The sequence below is a fragment of the Neurospora tetrasperma genome (assembly GCF_000213175.1).
Source record: "Neurospora tetrasperma FGSC 2508 unplaced genomic scaffold NEUTE1scaffold_81, whole genome shotgun sequence".
Classification (NCBI taxonomy): Eukaryota; Fungi; Ascomycota; class Sordariomycetes; order Sordariales; family Sordariaceae; genus Neurospora; species Neurospora tetrasperma.
The window spans coordinates 5608561-5629251 of record NW_009799179.1 but is presented as its reverse complement, the minus strand read 5'-3'; the positions used below and the strand labels follow the sequence as shown (position 1 = coordinate 5629251).

General features: G+C 52.4%; 5 protein-coding genes across 5 annotated transcripts; 4 read left to right on the top strand and 1 right to left on the bottom strand.

Moving 5' to 3' along the window:
* Nucleotides 1-4106: 4106 nt before the first annotated feature.
* Nucleotides 4107-7108, top strand: NEUTE1DRAFT_72774 (uncharacterized protein; the record flags this gene model as incomplete). The annotated part of the gene is made up of 1 exon (XM_009858115.1): nucleotides 4107-7108. The coding sequence occupies one exon, from the start codon at nucleotides 4107-4109 to the stop codon at nucleotides 6471-6473; it is 2367 nt and encodes a 788-aa protein (XP_009856417.1).
* Nucleotides 7109-9470: 2362 nt separating this feature from the next.
* NEUTE1DRAFT_150259 (phosphorus acquisition controlling protein) lies at nucleotides 9471-12275 on the top strand (the record flags this gene model as incomplete). Its single annotated transcript, XM_009858114.1, has 2 exons — nucleotides 9471-10374; nucleotides 10438-12275. The coding sequence occupies 2 exons, from the start codon at nucleotides 9688-9690 to the stop codon at nucleotides 12139-12141; spliced, it is 2391 nt and encodes a 796-aa protein (XP_009856416.1).
* Nucleotides 12276-13064: 789 nt separating this feature from the next.
* NEUTE1DRAFT_142640 (uncharacterized protein) lies at nucleotides 13065-14831 on the top strand (the record flags this gene model as incomplete). Its single annotated transcript, XM_009858113.1, has 1 exon — nucleotides 13065-14831. The coding sequence occupies one exon, from the start codon at nucleotides 13065-13067 to the stop codon at nucleotides 14829-14831; it is 1767 nt and encodes a 588-aa protein (XP_009856415.1).
* A 346-nt stretch (nucleotides 14832-15177) lies between these two features.
* NEUTE1DRAFT_91464 (uncharacterized protein) lies at nucleotides 15178-17958 on the bottom strand (the record flags this gene model as incomplete). Its single annotated transcript, XM_009858112.1, has 1 exon — nucleotides 15178-17958. The coding sequence occupies one exon, from the start codon at nucleotides 17956-17958 to the stop codon at nucleotides 15316-15318; it is 2643 nt and encodes an 880-aa protein (XP_009856414.1).
* A 714-nt stretch (nucleotides 17959-18672) lies between these two features.
* Nucleotides 18673-20299, top strand: NEUTE1DRAFT_91460 (uncharacterized protein; the record flags this gene model as incomplete). The annotated part of the gene is made up of 3 exons (XM_009858111.1): nucleotides 18673-19067; nucleotides 19126-19534; nucleotides 19617-20299. The coding sequence occupies 3 exons, from the start codon at nucleotides 18975-18977 to the stop codon at nucleotides 20111-20113; spliced, it is 999 nt and encodes a 332-aa protein (XP_009856413.1).
* Nucleotides 20300-20691: the final 392 nt, after the last annotated feature.

The following is a 20691-nucleotide window of genomic DNA, read 5'->3' as shown; positions in this document are numbered from 1 at the left end:
GGCGGTCACTTGACTTGATATTGCGGAAACTTAGCGTGCGTTAACAATTGAGATACCTGGAGCTCTTTTGGGCTTTGGCCAAAGAGTTTCCCACATTCACGGGTTTTTTACATCTAATTATCATCTCTTTTATTATTTTTTCCCCCGCTGATTGGGTGAGGATGCTTACGGAAGATGCTCGAGCGTGATTGGGACACAACGTTTATGCTGGTCAGGCCCAGTAGCTTAACCACCGTGAAATTGGTAACCACGGTTGTGATAAAGTACGAGATCACACAGCTAATAAGATCTCGAAGCCGCGCGCCATTCTTGGCGATTGGGGTTTGGTGGTGAGCATCTGATTGTTGGTTTCCCCATCATGCGACGTTTCTTGAATCGCTGCTCCACTGCGGCCACTGCCACCCCGGCAGTTGATCGGTACCTGCATCTGTCGATCTTTCATTCATAGGGCGGCTTTGGGAGAAAAATGCTGAGTGGTCCTGGTACGATGAGCAGTCATCATCACCTGTTTGGCCTCGTCCAATGGGCGGCGGCAAGAGTTTTATCGGATGAGGGGTAGTATGGGCGCTTACATGTATTGATCTTGGTTGTTACGACTTATGATGGGGAAACACAATCATGTTCGACACTTGAACCTGAGTGAGAGCCAGGAATGAATTTTCCGTTGAGGATTGGCTTTTTTTTGCGCTTTTCGCTTTTCGGCGATCGGTTAGGTGATCGGTTATCTGTCATCAGTGGGAGTGATCGACACTTTATATGCTGGCTAAAGGTATGTGATCGATTAGATGAGAGACGACCAAGCGGATCAATGTGAATACATAAACGCGGGAGCTGCGACTTGTCATCCTTCAATTGAAGCCTTGTGTTAAGTTAAATAAGTATGAGGTTGTTTTCTCCAGTCAGAACCCATCACTGCATTCCAATGGTCGGCGAAAGTTGAATTTCTATCGATCCTTTCCGTACGCCAGGACCGTCATTCCTCGTCTCGCATTGCATTCTCGCCCACAACAGGCGGCGCATATAAAAACGTGTGTGACAAGTGTGCGTGTGCGTGTGCGTGTGCGTGTGCGTGACTGCGAGAGAGGTGATCAAGTAGATACATGTGGGGATTCTGTACCTCAGTCAGTCTTGCTTGTTGTAGTGTAGTGTAGGTTTGCTGGGTAGGTGGATGATAACAATCTCAGAGAAGGAATCGGCCAAGATGCAGTTGGGCAGCGTAAGTAGAAACAGAAGCGCCACAGAGATAAATCATGGAGTTGTTTACTTATCACATTCCCCTGGCAACTCAGAAATTTGCGCGCAAGAAGCCTGTGGGAAGATGGCATTTCCGCGCTATAACTAAGGAATTTGTTATGACGCCCATCCATTCCCCCTCCGTGTTGCCCCAGGTGATGAATGTAAATAACTTGAACTTGTTATCGCACTTCTCGATGGAGGATTGGCTAGAAGCACTCGACTTGGCCATGATCTTACATAGGTACAACGTCGTACAAGTACCTCTAGTCAGGTACATACCAGGAAGGGCAGACACATCACCCGCTGCTACCTACACACTGTGCCGTCAAAATGCACAACACCTGCATGTGGAGAGTTCTACGCTGGGAAGGTCGATACCTCATTATGTATAGCACTGACTAGGTACATACGATAGATTATGATTGCTGACGCAAACGTCATCTTCCGGATATCAAGAATATCTGACATTGTGTGTAGGGTTCCTTGAATCCCTGCGGGTTTGCTTGGCTCAGTCTTGGTTGATTGCTTTGCCGGCCTGCTTGCTTTGGCTGGAGGCTGCTTGCTTGTGCTTGCTCGGCCTGCTGCCGAATGGTTCATTAAGGGGGGGAGCCACTCTTGGTCTGTGCAAGATGATATGATGGGATGAACCGGTCATTGGTGGTGGTGTTCGTGTTCCATCTCCGAACTGCTCGAAGCACACGCAATGCCGCCAATGCAACAAATGAGAAGAGAAATGATGAAGAAAAGAAGCGACAGACGAAAGAGAAGGGACCCCACACTGAACTCCACCGAGGGTATTCCCCCGTTCTCCACCTACCTGTCCTGCCAAGCGGGGGATGGTTGGAAGGTGGAGCATTCAGGTGGTGTTTCAAGTTCTAGCGAGGGGAGTCGCGGACAAGGGCACGAGGCAAGAGGAAGGGTCAAAGAAAAAAGCGAGAGGAGGAACTGAAGGCTTGTCTACAGGGGCAGAAACCATGAAGCTCAGTTCGCATGAGAAGTTCGTCGGAGTGATTGCTAGTTCTTTGCATCAGCTCCGGCTTTTCTTCAGTTCGTTGTTATGCATTCTGGGCATGGGTATGGGCATCCAACCTCGCATCGACCGACATGCATCCTGCAGGTGGTTCCTGGGCTGTCGTATTGGCTCGCTTGCCCAATTCTGGAAGTGGATAGATGCTACACTACATCACGGCAACAACATGGTCAACATACATATTTGGCGATCGGACCTCGGATCTGGTTGACAGGCAGCCTATGGACGTGAATAGTGGCAGAGTCCTGTTGATTTTCTTGCTGATTGTTTGTCATTGGTCCTGATGACGACCAGAGGCTCTACCGGATTGCCCGTTACTTATCACCTCAGTCATGCTTGATGGAGGCCGTCCGTCCACTGACCAGGGTCCTAACTCGTCTCCACCTGCCAGAGAATGTCTCAGACCCAGCGAGCCGAATCCCGATCTAGCATCTGCGGAGAACATTCACAACCCATCCCGATTCCAACGACAGATACTCTAGCTCGTCTCAGCATTACCGCATTAGTCGCCTTCCCATCACGCGCCACTGCACACCATGCCTCTGGGCGAACACGCGAGCTCGCCAGGGACAGGAAGGCTGGAAATGCCCCAAGCGCAGCCGAGGTAGCAGCTGCGAAGTCCGTGTTGGTAATCTTGTTTTGCTGCTCAGACTTCAGCGTTGCACTGCCAATTTTTCTGTTTGCGCCTGAGCCCCCTTTTCATACCCTCAAAGTCGCCAACTAGGTGTTTCTGCCATGTCCCGACCAAGACCGGCTACTTCCCCCTTGGCCCTGGCGTCTATGCGATCCTAGGTATCCCACGCGAAACGATACATGCAGCGGATCAAGCGTCTCCTGCCAGTGCCTGTGCCGTCCCCTGCTCCGGCCCCTGTCCGGCCCATTGGCGCCTCTGATTCGCCGACGACTGCCTCGCGGCACCATCCAGTGCCATCTCCCCTCCCTGCCAGAGTGCCAGATCCCATGCTTCGAGTGGGCGACTACCTCGTCCGCACAATCTCCCGTGTCCTCGTCCTGGTCCAGTCGTTCCAGTGTCTCGGTCCTTCTGTGCCATCCTTCTCCTCGAGTCTCTGCCGTCTTTCTCGTCTCCGTCCTTCAGGCCTCGTCTCACCAATCGCTTCCTATCTTCTTCTCCTCCTCCTCCTTCTCCTCTCGTTCTTTTCGCTTTTTTGCCCGTCTGGGATCCGGCTTGTGGTGCTCGACTCTCCTAGTCCTGGGAGCTCAGTGAGGACGACCAAAAGTTTGCTACGAGACCTTGCCTTGTCTCACGCTGATGAACCCATGAAATATCTCCTTGCATCTGCTTGTACGACGACGATAACAACGACGACGCTAGCACAGAAGCATTAATCTGCCAGGGGCTTGCAAGTACCACCAGATTCTCGCCAGAGTGGAAACCGACCAGATTCAGTCCAAGAGTCCGCTTCATATCCCCCGACCCTGCGACACACAGTCACGGGCTCTCGTTTCTTCCCGCTACACAACCTGATCCGGCCAACTGCGAAAGGCCCTCTGTTTCCATCTGTTTTCTCGGAAACATCCAACAGGTGTTCCGTCAATCGATAATTCTCCTTTGATCCGACAAGGGCCGGCCCTCTTGAACTTCCAGAACGCGTACTCATCAGTCACTCATTGTTCTCAACCTTCTCTTTGATTAGAGACTTACTCAGCATCATCATCTGTCACTCATTTTCTTTCATTTTCTGCGAGCTCATCATGTCGCTATAGCTGGCCCGGACATCATCAACAAAGACCTCTTTTCTCCGACCCGGCGGATTCACCCTAATATCCACACCATTTTCTCCCCGTTTGGCACGGGGAGACATCCGCCATCACAGCAAAGATGCCCCTTCCCGAACCGGAAGTTCCCTTGACAAATGCGTGCGCTGTCATCTTCGACAACACGATTTATACGTACTCAGCCGACGCGTTTCAGTCGCTACAGTTAACGCCAGGCGCAAAGTGGAAGAAGTTGGAGCAGGGCGAGAAGGTCACGGGCGGCGTTTGCGTAGGGGCGACAACAGGCACGGCAGCGACGTCTTCACTTTTCATTGTCGGCGGGAAGGGCCAGACGGAGGGCTACCAGGGCATCCAAAAGTACACGTACTCGACAGGGAAATGGGAGTCTCTTCAGTTGCCAGCACCGGTAACACAGGATCGGTTACTGCACGGTGCCATCTATCTGAACGCAACGGATTCCATCCTTGTCTACGCTGGCAATCAGGATGGTTCAACTGGCCCATCCACACAAACATATGCCATCGGCGCATCTCCACCGTATAATGTGCGATCGTTCGAGGCCAGCGTACCGCCTGCTATCAACCCGATTCTCTTGCCATGGTCGGACAGCGAGGCTGTTATGCTCGGTGGCAGCACCTCGAACACACAGGTGATGCTTTTCAAGCCTGAGACAGGGTGGAGAGACTCGGGAACAACCCTTGCCAATCCTATAGCGAAGGACACATCAGCAATCAAGGCGGCATTGGTGCGCGGCGATGATGGGTCACAAAACCTTTATACCTTTGACATGACACAATCACCCAACATGGTGCAGCGGATATTGTTAAGTACTGGCCCCGAGCAACCTATACAGAACGCTGGGCCAGCGAAGAAGCGGGATGTTACGATACAGGAGGAAGAACGGTCGATTAGCGAAAAGAGGGATGTGCTGAACGTGTTGACCTGGCCGCATTACAACGCAACCCTGGCACCCACCAGCACAAGGAGTAATTATGCGATTGCGCAGGATGCCGATGGCATGGTTGTTTTTGTGGGAGGGAATTCGGAGGAACCTCTAGCCATGTTCAATGCCAAGGACAACACTTGGTATAATACGACGGACATGTTGGTGGATCAACAGGTGATTATTGCCGCCTTCACGTCTTCAACAACATTGGAAACATCGACGGTAACTTCCACGACTGCTTCGATGACGACCTCTACGAGTCTTGCAAAGTCGGAAGCTTCGACGACGCTGGTCACTGCGACCCCCACTGCAGCTTCTTCGGTTTCCCCTGTGAGTGTCGCTACTGCGGCTGTCAGTAGCAACACTGAGAGCTCGAACGATTCAGGTTCCAAATCCCACACAAATGTTATCCTTGCCGCACTACTGAGTTCAATCTTTGGACTTGCCATTGTCTTGTTCGCCATCTACTTCTGCATCAAAAGGAAGGGTAGGCAGCAAGCACGCAAACAGACAGGCGGTGCAAGGGGTGGGAGCGGAGGACCTGGAGAAGCTTACGACGAAAAGGCTGGTTACGGGTTCCCGCCTGATACCAAGGGCCCCTTCCGTGGTCATGGACACCAGACGCAGGATTCATGTGGCTCCATGTCGTCCCTGGCGATGATCGGCTACGGTACAAACCACCAGAAACCGGGCCGCTCTGCCCCTGGCCACAAGCTCAGTATTAGCAACGCCTTCGGCAGGCGCGATTCGGACGACAGCACCTTTAAGGCGTTCAAGAGCTCCATCAGCAAGCCGGTTCCCGTTTCGCAAAGCATATCCGCCGAGCCACCAGAGAATCCGTTTTTGGCAGCACACGAAAAGGAAGTATCGTTCGCGCCCAGCCCAGCCCAGCCGATGCCACGGAATCCTGCAGCCGCTGCCAACGTCGACCCCGAGATTCGGCGCAGCTCCGGATGGAACCGGTACTGGTCCGGCGGCTCAGCCCTGAACGTGATCGGACTCGGCAACAACACCAACAGTGCCGTGATCAACCAAGGCTCGCAACGAACCACTGTCGTCTCGGACGTGAGCTCCCGCTACAGCAAAAATACCCAACATAGAATGACCCAGGATAGCGCGACAGTGCCTGCACTTCAAGCTTACGAGTCGCGCGTGTCCTTCAACCGCGTAAACTCGGGCAGCCCAACCATCGCGCATCGTGACCACGATGACGAGAAGCTGTACGAGGGTATGAGTGGCCAGATCGAAATGCCCCGGCCCGTGAGCAACGTGAGCTCCATCTCGGGATACTCGAGCGGCATTCCCGCTTCCGTGCACGATACCTGGGACCCGACCGAGTTCACGAAGCCATGGGGCGCTAACCGCGCTCCCAGCAGTGCGTACAGCGCAAGCATTTACACGACTCCCCTGGCGCCTGCGGGGAGGGTGCCGTCTCAGCTTGTCCAGCAACAACAGGGGACGCGTCAGCAGGTAGTGCGCGATGACATGAGCTGGCTTAACTTGGGCGGCAAAAATGGCCGGTGATCGGGTTTTGACTCGGTTGTTGCTTCTGTCAATTCTTTTTCACTAAAAACGTCTGGTCGGCTGCCTGTTGAAGGTCGCTGTTGCTCTTTCATTGTTGTTTGTTTGTTCTTCTCGTCGCTCACTCTTCCGGCTGTCTCGATGGAAGGATGGATGATGCCATCAATAATATCCTGTAATCGCGGCATATCCCGGACTCCCGTTAGTTCAGTAATTTGCTGTTGTTCGCTTGCTCTTGGGTATGAACAACTTGCCCACGCTCCTCAACGAACACTCGGAGGAAGAGGTGGATGAGGAGGGGGCGGAAAGAAATGTACTGTTTGTCCGCTTTATTTTCCGACTATCGTTTCGGATACCCTGTTATTATCTGTTGCTGGTGCTGGTACTGGTGCTGTTGCTGTGGTTGTGGCGAAAGAGGAAAGCGGCTGGAGCGGAGGTGTAGTTCTAAGTCAGAGACGCGGCGCTGGTTGTAAGAGGGAACTAAGGAAAGGAAAGGAAGGCCATGCTGTTTATTAAGTTAGTCCATGTAGGTAGATCCGGCGTTATTCATCATCCATCATCACTATCATCATCTCTAACCGCCAGTTCTGTTCTTTTTCTCGTGTTGTCGTTTTCTTCTTCTTTAGTCTCTTAAACTTTAGGTGTTTTTTTTATCACTTTCCGTTTCTTACATTGCGCAAGCATTGTTGCATTGCATCAACTTTGGCGACCCGGGTTCGGTCACAGATAGTTATCCTTCTTCGTATATTTTTTTTTTCTCCCTCGGTCTTGTACTGTCGAAATAGCCGTAGTGGACAAATATGATGATTCCATACCACTCTACACCAAAACCCCAGTCAATTGATTGAATCACCAGTGAAGAGCTATACAACTGAACATCAGCACCAACAACAACGACAACAGAAATGTAGCTATACACTACCGCAGTCATCGGGTCAAGTGGCCCATTTCCTTCTCCAATATGAACAGTATACTTCTCGTCCAGCAATCCCTGTGTCTGTCTCCCCGTTGTGTTCTGCATTACGATTGCGTAAGAAGAACAAGACCTGCGGGTTGTCAGGACTCAGGGGGACCAAGGTCTTCTTATATGTACTGTACATACAGCAGAGTCCCCTGGAACCGCATGCGTAAGGTATACCTACGCAGTACACCCAAATATGCCTCGACATCCACAACTGCATCGCCAGGCGATATCACAAGTCACTGTCTCCCACCAGAGGCCAGCTCCCTCCTATTCTGCAGAAATACATAACAGTTGGCGTATAATATCTGGCAGTCCCTAGTAGTGTATGGATTGCATGTAGTTTTAGGAGACTTTGCAGTACTTTACACTCTTTGTGTACAGGTGTGTATAATGCATGTACACTACGTGATACTGTGATCAAGACGAGAATCCAATGGGGTTGGTGGAGGCGCATGATGTTGCCTCTTACAATGCAATGCATCTGGTGGAACCCCCCACTTCCTGGACGTGGGACTGCGCAGAGAGACTGCTGCAGTTATAAAAAGATTCAGTTGTAAATCTAGGATTCTTCTGCGAGTGGTTGTTTCAGTGAGCATCTGCCGTTCATAGGGAAGTTGCTTTGTAGTAGAAACACGGTTCTATGTTTCCTGAGTTCGTTCAAGAAGGTCTTGGAATCATCTCTAGTATAGAGCTTCGTTTGACAACGTCCTTCGCTCGGAACGGACGGATGTTTCTGGACAAATGTAGCTGAAGAAACGATGAAGAATTCTCTCCCACGTGCTTGCCATTCGCAAATTAATTTCTCGTCACACTGCATGGAATGGATCTGGAAGGTGTCACCTCACCTCACCTCTGACACAGTAGAGGTAGCCCTCGGTCCTAGTCTAGTCTGTGAGATGACTGTCGGCCCCACTGCCTAACCCGGGGAGCTACACTACAATACCTCTTCAATGCTGCAAAATTTGTTAGCGCTGAACTTGAGTAGGCAGGGTATAGAAACAGAAGAAGTGATTGGCTTTGCAGGCCAATGCCCTCCAAAGGTGGAGAACCACACTTCAAGCCCACACACACATCAACCGCTTGAAGCCCCACTTCCTTTTACTGTACCTCGACAGCTCGAGTATTACTCGCGATGTTGACCCGCCGTCAGATCCTATTTGACCAACCTAAAAGAGTGAAGTGCTTGCTCCAAGTACGAGTGTACACTACAGTAACAAACTGATCAGGGCTGGATTGTACCAGCGTGCGGACAAACGGCTTGAGGTGCCGCTCGAAAGACGAAAGAGAGGGGGCGCGGTTCGTGTTGAAGTAAGGTCGAAGCAGCTGTCTCGCGATAACTTAAAGTGATGGTCTGATCTAGAAGGAACAATGGCTGGAAGAGCTTGTCAGATGTTGACATCGTTTCTGCGTATTGCCCGGGTAGTTTGGGTCCCGTTGGTTTCCTTTGATTTCTTCCATGGGAGGTCTTGAAAGCGTGAAGTTAACATCGGCGGGTGCCTGGAGGTATCCAATTGGTAGGCGGGGCGGGCGGGGTCTAGAATAGATCGACCCGGGCCTTTTTCTCTGCCTTCTTTCACACGCTGCGAGGGGACGTTGGGACGCCCGCCCGGGGCTGGGAACCGCTGAGACTCTTCAATTGTAAAGACGGAGTCCCACATCGCTACATACTTCAATCCAACCGACAGAAGAGAGAAAGCATCGACGAATCCAGTATCTCTATATTCCCGTCATACGCGTCCATTTGAAGGGTCTCTGGTGAGCTACCAATCAGTAAGGCACATCCTGACAAACTTCGCCGGGTCGCGCAGACCTGATCGCGAACCCGAACAGTTTCGTTGTCGGCAATAATCTCGGGTCCTCGCTAGGTACCGTTAAATTACGGAGTCACCATAGACGGGACTGGCCCGGCCAAGACTTGAAGCTCGTCGAGGTTATCCGGCCCTTTAAGCGGTCATCCGTCATCGCATTGTCGATCAATAATCAAGTGCAAGGCGACTTGCAGAGCCGCCTGAGAAAGTCCAAAATCAAAGCCAAGTCCCCAACCGCCTGGCCTTGGCCTCAACGTCCTTCGACTCAATTGATCACCCAACAGCCGGTGTCAAAATTACTGGACTGCCTCCGCCCAAAGCGCCGTACCCGTTCCCGTACCCGCAACCGCACCCGCACCCGTGCCGGACAGCCGGCCGTCCCCGAACCATCGTCAATCCGGACTTTGGACAAAGCCTCCCCAGGAGGGCCTAGCCGGCGGGCGTGATGAACTCCTCATCGTGGAGTGCCCCGGACCACAGTCACCACCCGGCCCTACACACCGCAGCCGATGATGACTTCCACCAGTTCTTGGATATAAACGACATGGGCGATCTATCTGACGCCTTGGACTTTGACTTTCGCGACTTTGCGGCCGACCAACATACCGCCCACCATGCTGGCCGCCATGCCGCCGACCATCTGCTACATTCGTCGGGGGGAGAGCATCTGGACACCCCCATGACTGGTACCGACATGTCCATGATCTTATCGCCCGTAGACCATGCCATGCTCCGACATGGGGTGCAACAGCAACAGCAACACCAGCAACATCAGATGCCCACTATTACCACGACTGCGCCATATCAGAACGCCCCGACGGCCTTGATACAGCCATCTACACCCTCAGAGGCCATCGTCAACACCATCGATGCCCAAATCCAGTTCCTCCAGCAGCAGAAGTTGCATGCTCAGCACCAGCAACTGCAAGAGCAACAGGCCGCCTACTTCGCTTCTCAACAGAACCACATAGTTCCTCCTACACCTCAGAGCCTGGAACTCACTGCTGGATCTAGTCAGAATTACTATGCCCAGTCGACACTATCTGACCAACACCACTCCGGGCCACAGAAACAGCAGCAGCCGCAACAAGCCATCGACTACAGATATACAAGGATCAAAGATCAGCATGATGTAGGTGTCCAAACGTCTGCTCCGTCCAAGTCAAGAAACATAATTACTAACCAACCATGCCAGATGTCCTTCACCCCGTTGGTATCACCGGCTGTGACACCGCTGGAGACCCATTTTCCCATCGATACTCCGTTTGCCGTCCCTGGAGCGTACTTCAGCCCCCTTACCTCGCCAGCCTTGCACGCGCAAAATGACGCTTTGGGTATCATTGACCAGAGGCTCGGGATGATGAGCGGGAGCTCGCCAAGGGAGATGGAACTCGAACCACCTGCCATGTCTCAAGCGAGCGTTAGCCCAGGCGATTTGGCTAGGAAGACGCGCAAGAACGCAGTGAAGGCCAGGGCAAAGAGCGGCAGTGGCATCAAACAGTCTCCCATCTCGAAGCCGATACGCAGAAAGACGGCCACCACCCCGATGCTCAACCCCCAAGCTTTGAACCAACTGGTTGAGAATGCAGCACCAAGTCAGGAACGCCAACACCCTCTTACGCCGCTAATACCGACCTCGTCTTCGTCCACAGCTGGTGTAACTGACTCTGAGAATGGGTCCATCTCCCCCGAAAATCTCAACGATGTTGTCTTGCCGGTTGAGATGCCTCCGCCCCCGCTTCCGAAACCTCGCTCCGCCAAACCGTCCCCTTTTCTGGCACCTCAAGCGAGCGGTAGTGCTGTGCCTATTAACCTCCAGCCGGGACGGCCTGGAATTGCCTCTCCCGCAACACCAGCATCACTGATGAAACTAAGCTCGCCGAGCAATCGCAACCCTTCAGTGGTAGGAACCGGCTCTCATGACCCAATGGATCCCGACCACATTGAGAACTTTGAGCTCCCGGACTCCATCAACTTCTCGTCCGCACCAAAACCCGCCCCTGTAGTTACCACTCTTGGAACACCGGCTCTCGATCCTCTCCAAAAGGCCGCCGCGCCTCTACAAACGCCAAGCCTCCCACCACCACCTTCTCCTGTGGTGGCCAAGCCTCTGGCACTTCCTTCCGCTGCTCTTTCCAGTCCACAACTGAAGCCCGATTCCGCTCATAGCCTGAAACGGACACCCCAACTTGCACCCATGGGAAGAAGCAGCAAAAAGCGTGCAAGCGTGACCTCCATCCAGATGTCCCCGGCCCTTCGACCCAGGATCTCGCCCAGCATCAAGCCTCTGCTACCAGGAGGTTCTGCGGGTGCCGAAGACGCAGCATCGATTTTGCTCGCCACCAAATCCAACTACCAACGCATCCTCGAGGGCAACACAGTTCCCGGCGTTTCGTATCCCAGCGAGCTTTCCACGAACCTCACATCGAAGCGGACGTCGCACAAGATCGCGGAGCAAGGCAGGAGGAATAGGATCAACTCCGCGCTGCAGGAGATCGCCACGCTTCTCCCCAAAGCTCCTGCGAAGGAGGGGGGAGATGGGGATGGAGACGGTCATAGTAGTAGCGGTGGGGGCGGTGGCAGCGGGGGTGCTGACAGGGAAGATAAGAGGGAGAAGGAGAAGGACAAGGCTGGAGGGGGGATACCCAATAGCAAGGCGAGCACGGTGGAGATGGCAATTGAGTATATCAAGCAGCTGCAGAAGGAGGTGGCGGACGCGAACAAGAGGGCGGAAGAGGCAGAGAGGAAGTTGGTGGAGATGAAAATGCAGGGAGGCGCCGCGATGGGGTCCGGATCATCAGTTGGTGATGCTGGTGATTTGGAGGCTCCAACCACGGAGGCTAATCCGGTCGTGGATGAGGGCCTGAAGTCTGGCGGTGGTGACGCGATGGATGAATAAGATATCAAGATCGGATTAAAGAGCCTCCACAAACGCACGAGGTTGTTCTTTAACACGCGATAACCAATCTGGCGTGTACAACAGGCGAGTCGGGTGTATAAGTGGGCAAAAAAGAGAAAGGGTTGGTTGACTTTCGGGTATAATTATGCGGGTGTTCAGAGTGGGCGAGATTTTTGCTTTCAGGATACAAGGTAAACATCTCCCGCGGGTGGATTATGGGGTTAATTAAACATACAGGCGGTGGTGTTTGGATATACCCCTCCTCTTACAATAGGAGTACTCAAATAGAAATAATTAGGGAGTCATGATGAACGGGATGATGGCGCTTGACGGGATGAGGTAACACGAGATTTAGGATCTGTACTTGGGCAAACCAGGATTGTTCTGGGTTTTACCCACCCAAGAGGGGTGTTTAGCTTCCCGGTGCTACCGGTGTCTGTGTCCTTGCGAAGTGCTTGCTCGGCCTTTTTCACGCAGGTGAAGTTGGGCGAAGGCTTGTCATAGCTGTGCAACAACCAGTCGCTTGACCTGACTAACAACAAAACTATGAGATTGAGATGGGTCATGTTAATTCTCGTGATAATCCATGATCTTATCACACAAATTGATCATCTCTGCTTGAACATGGAGACTGCTTCATCGCCTCAAGCAAGGGTAGACGAAAGATATGAGTCTATATGATGCCCGAGCCACTATTCTCTAAACTTTTCTGCATTTTTCCAAGCACTCTTGGCCATCGAATCTAGTATCATCTTCGCTCACTTCAATAGCTATACACAGCCTCACAAACACGACTAAATCGCTTCTGAGTGAGTAGGTAGGTAGACATGGAGACAGAAAAACCAACAACTCCTCCGTGCACCCACCTTTTCTCTCATCCACCCTCGAATTTCCAAAGCACCGCAACGCCTTCTTCAACGCCAATGAATTATTCACGACCTCTTGATCCTTCAACTTCCACCAACAGTCAACAACCAACTCGCGAGGAGAAGGGAAAGGATAAAGAGGCTATGGAAAACGAAGATGAAGGACAAGGAGATATAATTGCTGAGAAAACGCCAGAGCCGCAGCTCCAGTCTCAGAAGGGAGATGATGATGATGATGATGATGATGACGACGACGGGGACGAAGACGAAGAAGAAGAAGACGAGTACACCGAACTCTTCCAGGTCCTGGCGAATGTAGCGAGAATGAAAGTTTTCGGCGAACGAATGAACAATGCAGAGGGGGGTGCTTTGAGTGGTGGTTTGGGAAAAGCGGGTTGGTATTACGAAGTTCAGTATTTCGGTATGAGGGGGTTCTCGGAACATATTGCTGGGGATGGGATCAGTGATAATGGGGGGTCTTTTAAGGAGGGAGAGAGTGAGGAGGAGAGTGAGGGTCATGGGGACGTGGGAAGAGAGGAAGGGGAAGAAAAGGGACAAATGGAAGAAGATAAAGAAGAAGAAGAAGGAGAAGAGGAAAAGAAGGAGGGGAAAGGAGAAGAAGGAAAAGAGAGAGAAGATGACGATGAAGAGAATTACGTTATTGTCACATTCCTAGGGGAGCAGACTGATTCAGATGATGAGAGCTGGTACTTCGTTGAAATTACCTCTTGTGACGAAGAGGAGGACAGCGATGACGACGAGGGCAGCAAGGACAACAAGGACACCGAGAACAATGAAGACAAGAAGGGCAACGTAAACAGAACTGAGAGCAACAACACCAACAACAACAGCAAGAAAGGCAACAAAAACAACGGCCATGACTCTGATAACGACGAGTGGCACGACCATCATCATTGTCATCATTGCCAATCGTTCCGTAGCATCATCATCACCCAAACCACCACGACTACCAACCCGCAACAACAATCACACCCCCAACTCCAAGAACAAGATCGACTCTCCCTCGTCAACCCTTCCTTCGAGATACTCCAATCCTCCCCCATATCCTTTACCATCCAGCTCGCCATCCCCGGCGCCAAGCGGCGGGATATCAGCGTTGCCTATGACCTCAATACGAACGTGTTGACGCTCAGTGGGGTTTTATATCGGAGTGTTCTTTCTCTTGAGGATTCACCGTCTGCTTCTTGTTCTGCTTCTTCTTCTTCTTCTACCTCTTCTTCTCTCGAATCTGAGAGCGAGACAGACAGTAAATGTAGACCAAAGGCGGGAATAAATCAGGGCTCACAACTCAAGTCAAACCCCGAATTTGAAGCGGACTTGGAGTTGTGGTTGGCGTATGAACAGGCCTCAAGACCCGCCGGGGTGGATTCAGGATCGGGTTCTGTTTTGCTCCTTGGAGGGTATGGGGGGGAGGAGGAGGAGGAGGAGGAGCAGGAGGAGGGCAAGCAAGCGAGTGGTGGTGGTGGTGATGGTGATGGTGATGGTGATAGCAGCAGCACAGACACCGACGACAGCGATAACAAACAGTCGCAAACCCAGACCCAAACCCAAACTCCTCCTCCGACAACGACGGAAAGAATCCCCTTCGGACAGATTTTAGACCCGGTTATTTTCTGTTCACCTACCCCTACATCTGAATGTCGACTTTCACCGTCATCTACACCTGAAGAACAAAAACAGCACGAAGAAGTGAATAACGAGAAGATCAAGGTGGGGTTGGAGGATGGGATGCCAACAGTTGTTGTCCCGCTTGCTGTTGAGGAAGAGACCGAGAACGAAAATATGGTGGGGATAGTGATCTGAATGGGTAACGTTTTCTTTTTTTTCTTTCTTGGTCGTTTGTGAAGAGGTAAACCGCGCGAGCTGATGAGTTTCTGAGTGCGTAATTGGGGATTAAGTGTGGTCTTTTCTATGGAGGATGAGAAAGGAGTGGATGGTTGAGACAGTAAGATTGCTCGCTGTGGGTGATAAAAGTCCAAACAGCCTTGACGATCAAACCTATGCAAAGGAATACAGTAAATTTCCTCCTGCTTTCTATGGATGACTGAGATGGTAATCATATTCGCAATGCCAGGAGACCGTGACCGAAATCACAACGATCATTAGTACACTTGAAACTATGGCCTGCACATCAAAGAGGAGGGGATTTGCAGACCAAATGTTTGGTTGACAAATTACTATATAATAGTAGATATCGCCTAAGCTTCAGTCCAGATAAACTACTATACTACTTTCCCCACCAAAACTTGCAATATCTTCTTTCATTACAACAAGCAGATCATACCTCTCACAGTCCAGCCAGTACACCCTGGATACCGGGAGTAGCAGCATCCTCTCTCTTCTGCACAAAGGCTTTGAAATCCGCCTTTTGCAACTTCTTACCCGATCCGCCACCGCTCGCCGCACCCCCAGCGGCACCACCGCCACCACCACCACCTCCTCCTCCTCCCCCAGCACCACCACTGCCCGTAGCCAAGAACTTGGAACGTTCGCGAAGGGCCTCGGGTCCAATGATGAAGAGGTATCCGACCTCGGTAAGCAGCTCGACAATCGCCTGCACCTCCTTGGTCAACGGCCACTCCTTCATTGTCGTCACGTACTTGGCGATATCCTTAGTCACCATCAAGCCACCGGTGGCGTTGACTGAGAACTTCTTGAAGTGCTCAAACAAGAGCGAGTGGACGGCCAGGGCGAGTTCGGAGCTGAACAGCTCAAGGTTGTGGCCGTCGATAGCCAGCGCGGCCTGCGCCGCCACCTTGGAGGCCAAGAACGTGCAGATAGCCTGGCAGGTGGGCGTCTGCAGGTCGACGAAGCCTTCGAGGTCGTTGTCGCGGGGCCGGTAGTCCGTCTTCTTCTGGCCCGCCAGGATCTTGGCGACCCAGTTGACCGCCACATCCATGGTACTCTTGAGGACGGCGTTGGTCTTCCGCTCCGTGGCCTCGATGGCTTGCTTGGCTTGGGCCTCCATGCTGCGGCGCAGGGCTGTGTTGGACTCGGCAAGCCGGATCAGCACAGTTGTGATGAACCGCGACATGAGGTTCGTGATGGTGACGGCCGGTTTGATGTGAGGGAGGTACGAGAGGTCAGGTTCCGTCTTGATGTTCTCCTGCGACGTGGCAGTGTCCAAGGCGGCATCGAGGGCAGTCTCAACGTAGACTTGGCCCATGCTGGTAAGGAGAAGGTTGAGCAAGATGTTGATGTCTTTGGGGGTTTCGCTTCCCGAACCCATCTCGAGCGTTCTGCGCACGCTTTCGGCCAACCAGACAATCATGCGCTTGGCGTTCTGTACGCTCAGGCGGCCGTGCTCCTCCGACACTTCGATCTCGTTCTTGTTGCTGCTATTGTCTTGCAGACCGGCAACCTTCAACATCATGCGCTTCTGAGTGGGCGTAAGGTCTGACGAATCGAGTCGCTCCATATAGGCATCTTTAGCGGTTGCCAACAGCTGAGTGCCCTGTTGGGCAATAGCGGCCATGAAGCCCGAGGGAGCCTTCTTTCTGCGTGAGTGATACAAGGTGAACTTGAAGAGCAACGAATTGTACAGTTCCTCCAGACTCTTCCTTTCCCTGTCGATGTATGAGTTTTGAAGTAAATAGGGGACGAATAATTCCTCTAGCTGCTGATCAAGAGTCTGTGATATTTGGGCAGAGCATGGTTCCGGGTGCTCTGTAAGACCGTGGGTTTTGAGGTCTTCCACCAGGGCACCAATGTAGGATCTCGACGCATGCAAGGAGCGTAAATAGGCGAGCGATGAAATTGTCGTCGCTTTGTCCAGTAGCATCTCCAGTCGTTGTTGAATAGACTGCTGGAAGACACGCTGTATAAACTTGATGAGGACTGTTTCGTAGTATGGGAAGGCACGCTTAATGATAAAAGATTCCTCCTGCATCACGATCTTGACCTCGTCAACAAGAGATTGCAGACTGGGCTCGACACCTGGTGGGTCGGAATCGGGATCAGCCAGTTGCTCCCACATCTCGCCATCCGTCGTAACCTCGTCGGTGATGAGCTGGTCTCGGTCGATAAAGAACTGGTGCTGGTTCACGAAGGCGGCGATGACGCTGGCACCGCCGTGGAAATCGTAGAGGACCTTTGCGCACTCCATCATGTCGTCGAAATTTTGCCGGCGGTAACTGTTGTTAAACTGCTTCAGAAGGTCTTGCTCAAGATGCTCGCAGAACTTTTCGAGAGCCTCCCTAGTGTTGTGCTTCCGCGTAGCGCCGTTGGCGATGCCATTGGCACGGAGGCCACCTGTTACCCACGAAAAAGGGTCTAGTCTCTGACTGATGCGCATAAGCTGGCGAGCAATGACGGCGCAGCGAACCTTGTTCTCGGCACCGCCCTGTCTCTGAATCTCCTCGAGCGAGGTGAGTTGGCCTGTCTCGGAAACCTCTGTCCAGCACTGAATCAGGAAGTTGGCGTCCTGCGCCTTCCTCCGTTTCCTATCCAGCTCCTCCAGCTTCTCTCCAATCTGAACGGCAATGTTTCCTCCACCATCAGGTCGGCCGTGTCCGTTCATGGAGCCGCTATTTGTGCTGGAGTTATTCAGGGTCAAGTCGAGGGCCTCGAACTGGGCCATTGACTGGTCTAGCTTCCGACCAAGAGTATCGAGAGTCTGGTCATGTTGAATCTCTGCTCGCCGAACCTGTGATAAGAGCTCTGATTCCTTCTCTTGCAACTCCTTGCTCAGAGTGCCCAACTGTGACAGCGCATTCTCGAAGGTCCGGATGAGGGGCTTGGGGTCAAAGGGGGTGCTCGCACTCGTGGGGTTGGAGCGGCGGTTCGCTGGAAAGGCAGTGTCGGCGAGGGAATCGACAAAGTCGCGTACAATGAAGTCTTTACTGGAGAAGTCGTCGATGGTGAAGCTGGGGCCCTTGGGGAAGAGCCCGGGGCCGGGGGACCTCGTGGTGCCGGGTCCGCCGCGTTCCATGGCGGCGTGTGTCACCTGGCAGGGAGATCGAGAGAGCGCATCAAGCTGGGTGTGTGTTTACGATGGGAGACGCTGTGATTCTCGAGAGTCGAAATTATTGAAGTTAAAATGGTTGTCGGTGTAGTCGTAGATGCATTACGCGACGCTGCTGAGCTGTTGTCGTATCAACCCATACCGCGGAGTTGAAGGTGTGTAGAGGTATGCACGGCGTGGAAGGGTGGGTGGTCACCGTTAGGCCTGGGGTGGAGGAGGTGTAGCGGGAGGGGTGCCAGGGGCTGTCCGGGGGAGTTGCAGAGCGTCGTGAGGATGTCGTTCCCTGCCGTCGCGGGTACCTCTGCGGGCACGGATTGGGGAATTTCATATGATTGAACCCACCACCACGCCGGGCAACGTACGTCGGGTTGGATTGTGTCCCACTCTTTTGTGGCCCAACTTTAACCTGGTCCCTGCGCTTTCTTCAGCCACAGTTACCAGTCGTAAGGATAGGTTTTTGGTGGGGAACAGAGGGGAACTTTCAGATGTTTCTTTCCCGAGATAATCTGACATCAGACAGGGATCTCGTGGACGGTTCGAGGGAAGCTGCCAGAGTGGTGGTTTTGGGATGATTTCCCGCTCGCTACATAGAGGTAGGTACTGACCACGGTGCTGCGGTAGCCAACTGGGGTATGATAGCTGCAAGCAACTGAATCCACCTTCAGCAGCCTGCACTTACCTATCTTTTAGAACTTCCAACTGGCCCCATTCTTTTTCTCGTCAGCCTCTCTTTCTGCTCGCTCGTTTTATGCGCAACTAGACCCTCAGCGGTGGACTGACTCTGAACTGCATCTTGCCATCCTCCTCCTCAACGCTCTCCTTTTCTGTGTCGGCCCGTGTATCCTGCGGTTATCCCAAGACCCCCGCCATCGTCGTCCCAACACTCGTCCTGTCATATCGTACATAGGTATTGCCACAGTCTTCCGGCCGAGGTGCGACAAGGCCCATTGCGACGACCGTTGCGCGACAGCCTCCACGTCAACATGTTCAAACCACGGGATATCGAAGCCTACCGGCGCGATGAGAAACTCGGCCACAAAATGCTTACGCCCGAAGGGAGGATAAGGCTGCTCAAGGTACGTCTGCTCCTGATGCGTCATGGCTTAAAGAGTTGACTGCTAACCTTTGTGATAGCCCTATCTGCCTTCGCCCCCTTTGCACCCCTCGGAGCAAGCCAGCAAACGAGCAATGGAAGAGCAACAGAGGCTAGGAGTACGGCGCTTTTTGAAGACGCACTGGCACCTCCTGGTCTTTACTATCATACATGCTCTGTTCTCGCTCTACATCCGAATCCGCCAAGCATACCACCAAGTCTTCAACAAAGTGTCTTCCATCTATCACCACCACCACCGGGCGCCCGATCTGATTTACAACGATGTCAAGGACCTGCGAAGGCTACCAAACCACCTAAGTGTTATCTTGACCTTGGACGAGGACGCTAGAGGCGGTACCGGCCTGGCCAAGCTGATTGAGGAAGCTTCGGACATTGCTGCTTGGTGCGCAAGTGCCCGGATTCCTCAGCTGTCCATTTATGAAAAAACCGGTACGTGGATCTTCCAACACGGAGCTTGACTCCAACTACAAAGCTAGGGAAAAAAAGACTAATATCATTTCCCACCAATCAGGAACATTGAAGGGTTATCTTCCTCGCGTTCACAGATCCATGACACAAAAGCTTGCCGCATACTTCGGACCGAACACTCCCGGCATTGGGATTAGAGCACCTCACTGCCCTTCGATGGAGACAGCCCCAACTCTTGCCGCAAGCCGTAGCGAGAACGATGGCATCAAGCATCTCTCTGTCATGATTCTATCAGCGGAGGACGGCCGCGATTCCATAGTCGATCTTACCAAAACCCTCGCTGATATGTCTCAGCGGGGCAAGATCTCGACTTCGGATATCACAATTGAACTAGTCGATGCGGAGTTGAGCGAGAGTGTCATGGGCGAACCGGACCTTCTTCTGTTGTTTGGCCCCCGTGTCGAACTGGTTGGCTATCCCCCATGGCAAGTTCGCTTGACTGAGATCTCTCATGTCCAGGACAATGAGGGGGTCAATTATCAGGTTTTCTATCGGGGACTTTTGAAGTATGCCGGCGCACAAATGCGCTGGGGAAGGTAGAACCGAGCGGTACCAGGTGGTCAGTGGCTGGAACCCGAGTGCAATCGACTTAATCGGGTGACGCAGTGGTTGGATTCAATTGGCGGTTAACACATGAGGTTTATAGATTTACGACTCTGCAAGCATGCGAGCGGGGAATATTCATCTGTTTATCATTATTCTATCTGATGCATTAGAAGTTTCCTCAGCTGAAAAGGGATGTCTGCTACTCGGGCGAAGAGAGATATGATTGAGTCGGAGACAAGAGTGAACTGGGAGAAAGATATTGATCACCCAACAATGGCTCTCGACTCGGACTGGCTGACATCAAGAAACAGTATTAGAATGTGATATGCAAGGAGATACAATGGTCAATATCAAAAGGACAGGACTGAAGTGGTCGGCTCAGGACATATGCCTGTATCAGCCACTCATGACGTTCCGCTACGATGCAGCCTTGTCCTAAAGGGCAGAGATAAGATAATTCAGCCACACCTTGGTGTGGGGCGCTCTGTTTATTGCAGTTTAGCCTTGCGGTTGCCCCGTAACAAAGTTTCACTTCATTCGCCCAATTTGTATTTTACGAAAGGTGAGTTGAG